At 41.0% G+C, this 3,087-nt stretch overlaps 1 protein-coding gene across 1 annotated transcript; it reads left to right on the top strand.

Annotated features, from left to right (window-relative positions):
• The first annotated feature begins 338 nt into the window (after positions 1 to 338).
• On the top strand, positions 339 to 2,091 carry LOC112456313 (protein lethal(2)essential for life-like). The gene is made up of 2 exons (XM_025018771.1): positions 339 to 1,241; positions 1,313 to 2,091. Exon 1 carries the CDS (start codon positions 600 to 602, stop codon positions 1,197 to 1,199), a length of 600 nt encoding a protein of 199 aa, XP_024874539.1. The 5' UTR covers positions 339 to 599; the 3' UTR covers positions 1,200 to 1,241; positions 1,313 to 2,091.
• The last annotated feature ends 996 nt before the right edge of the window (positions 2,092 to 3,087 follow it).

Below are 3,087 nucleotides of genomic sequence, written 5' to 3'. Positions count from 1 at the left end.
AAGAATCGAAACCGGTATATTTCCGTTGAATTCAACTACCGGCGTCTATTGTCGCGAATTAACGGTCTCGTCATTCACTCTCTTTGTGGCGTCGAAATTCGAAGCCGGCGAGAATTTTGCCACTTTCAATCAAGTCACCGCGTGATACGGTAACGAAGATTCCCGAAGGGGAGCAGGACGTAACTGCGAGCCGGAAATGTGTGAGCGGCAAGCGCAATCGCGAAACTTCGAGTTTGTTTTCGAACCCTACCCTGCTCGCGCGCGTATCGATTCGTGAACGTTCTCGAAAGTCCGCGACAGATTCGCCGGCCGGCACATCGAGCACATTCGCAGCCGGCTCGCCCTACGCGCATGCGCGCGTCGCGCCCGGTTGCCACGGCTATAAAACACGCGGCGCACGCCGTGGACGACAGAAAACGATCAACGCGAGTGTGATCAGTGCGAATACTGCGAATCAAAGCCATTCAAAGCGAATCCGTTGCTAGACAGCGAACCGGCTTGACGACAAGTCATCTCATCTTACCGGCGATAATTCGCTTGAGATATATTTCTCACATCTCTTTCGAGTCTTTCCTGAGGAAAAAGAAGAAGGAGTCAGCATGTCTCTGGTACCGTTGTTGTTCTCCGACTGGTGGGAGGACCTGGAGTACCCGCACCGGCTCTTCGACCAGAACTTCGGCCTGGGCATTCACCCGGACCAACTGACGCATCCGAACATCGTCGAGCGTTTCGCGCTGCCGCAACGCGACCGGCGTCTACGTGTGTCACCCTTGGCCTATTACCGGCCCTGGGGCGAGCTGTTGCGCAGCAGGGAGGACGGCGGCATGTCCACCGTCAAGGCGGACAAGGACAAGTTCCAGGTGGTCCTGGACGTGCAGCAGTTCAAGCCCGAGGAGATCAACGTCAAGGTCGTGGACAAGAGCGTGGTGGTCGAGGCCAAGCACGAGGAGAAGCAGGACGAGCACGGCTGGATCTCGCGACAGTTCGTCCGCAAGTACATGATACCGGAACAGTGCGATATCAATCAGGTGACATCGAACCTGTCGTCCGACGGCGTGCTGAGCATCACCGCGCCCAGGAAGGACCAGCCGAAGCTGCAGAACGAGCGGGCGATCAAGATCCAGCACACCGGCAAGCCGGCGATCCAGGAGAAAGCGCAAGAAAAGGCGCAGGAGAAGGCTCAGGAGAAGAAGAAGTAAAAAGTAGAGCCGCGCGAACGTATAAAAAAAAAAGCCTTAATCGTATGTAACGTGTATACATTATACAGTGTGTGTTTCTGTAAAAACGTTCTTATATTTTACGTTCATTGTAGTATTCTTAACGTTCACCGAAACGGCTGCCGGTGTCGGCTGAGAGTGTCAGTCCGAGACTGATACCGCAACAGTGTGACGAACTAAACGAGCTCAGGGACATGTCAAAGCTGGCGATCAGGCGTTGCGTGAATCCATCGCCCGCCATCAGCAAGGATGACTTCCAGGTGGTGCTTCTTCGAAGTATTAACTATTCATATTGTTCGTTAAATCAATATTATGTTCCTGTGTATAATCCTACGGACGTGCGATAGATCTATCGACCGTTAGAGACGTACGAACTTGATATCAGTCTATTTTGCAAGTTAGTCCCTGTAATATGATTAAAGTTACGATTACTTATATACGAGGGGGTTTCTAAGTCCGTATAATGCATTTATTTAAAGATTATTCATTTAATTAATTATTTTTAAAGGACTGTCAATTGAACCAATAATATTTACTATTCCTAAATTAACTACTATCTCATAAATTAGGAAACATTACTTCTAATTTCATAAGTGCTCCATTTTTTATTTTTTATTGAAATTTAGTTTCATCGATTTCTGTGCTGGGCTGACAGAAGAATTACTACTGAAATTCTATCATGAACTTTCACAATAAGATAGAATAGATGAGCTAGGATGTATTTATTATTAGGTGTACTCGAATAAAGGTCCTATAATTAGTGTTAAGTGAAAAGAAGTATAAAATTTTTGTTTTTGTCTGGAATATAGAAAATTAATAATTGTAAAACTGATGTAAGACTGCGATTATTTGTCAAATATAAGAATTTTTTTTTTAATTATAATGGTGTCATTTTATTACCTTATTGAACTTACCACTTCCTGATTCCTTTATCTCGTTAATATATGTATAGTCACGTTTATTATTGTACACATATTTATTTTCGAGAAGTTTTCTATGAAGTAACTTATTCTACGCATTATTTTAGAATCATAGGATGTCTTTATTTAGCTTATAATTTATTTTTCTTTAGCAAAAGCTTTGATAAGTGTCAAAAATCTTCGAATTAAAGTAATTAAACGATTGAGAAAGGACAACTTAATCTTACGAAGCAAAGAATGCTTGATAACAAAACTGCTTGATTAGTTTCAAATGGAATTTAAGAAAATGTTCAGTTAATCGCAACGATATGTAATACAAAAAATTAAAAAGTTACAGTAAATATATAAATCTCTTCTTTCCCTCGTTTCCTTCTGTATACCGATGTCGATTAGAAGAAAATTAAAAAACTCGTGTACGACAAAGTTTTATCACATAAAGTTAAAATGTAACTAAAAAGGTACAAAATTTCTACATACTAAATTACACATGTACATATAGGAATTCTATATACATATATTATTTATAACGTTATTATATTAAATTTAACTGTCATAAGGTTATAACCGAGGTCATAACAAAGCAGAAATTTTCCCACAATTCATATATGTATACAAACTATAACGTACATACATGATAATCTAACAGCGTTCTGAAATTTATTAGTTTATTATCCTTTGTACAGTTTCTTTTATTTCTGACTCAATTTCTGACTCGACTTCTTTTAGCAGTTAGTTTATTGTCAGCTTCTTAGATTCTTATATTTCAAGGTTACATAATCTTCCACTTGATATGCCGACTGGCACTCAAGTAGTCTCGATGTTAATGACTCTTTTAGTGCCATGATGGTCAAGACTGATCTCTCTCAAGACATAGGCCCATATTCTCAACTATATTTTATCAACCCGGATAGCACACGTCTGAAAGATGTCTTTTAGACACGTATATCTAA

Source organism: Temnothorax curvispinosus, unplaced genomic scaffold (genome assembly GCF_003070985.1).
Source record: "Temnothorax curvispinosus isolate PA1 unplaced genomic scaffold, ASM307098v1 QBEX01000619.1, whole genome shotgun sequence".
NCBI classification, from domain to species: Eukaryota; Metazoa; Arthropoda; class Insecta; order Hymenoptera; family Formicidae; genus Temnothorax; species Temnothorax curvispinosus.
The sequence above is the reverse complement of the archived record's forward strand: the minus strand, read 5'-3'. Positions and strand labels throughout refer to the sequence as shown.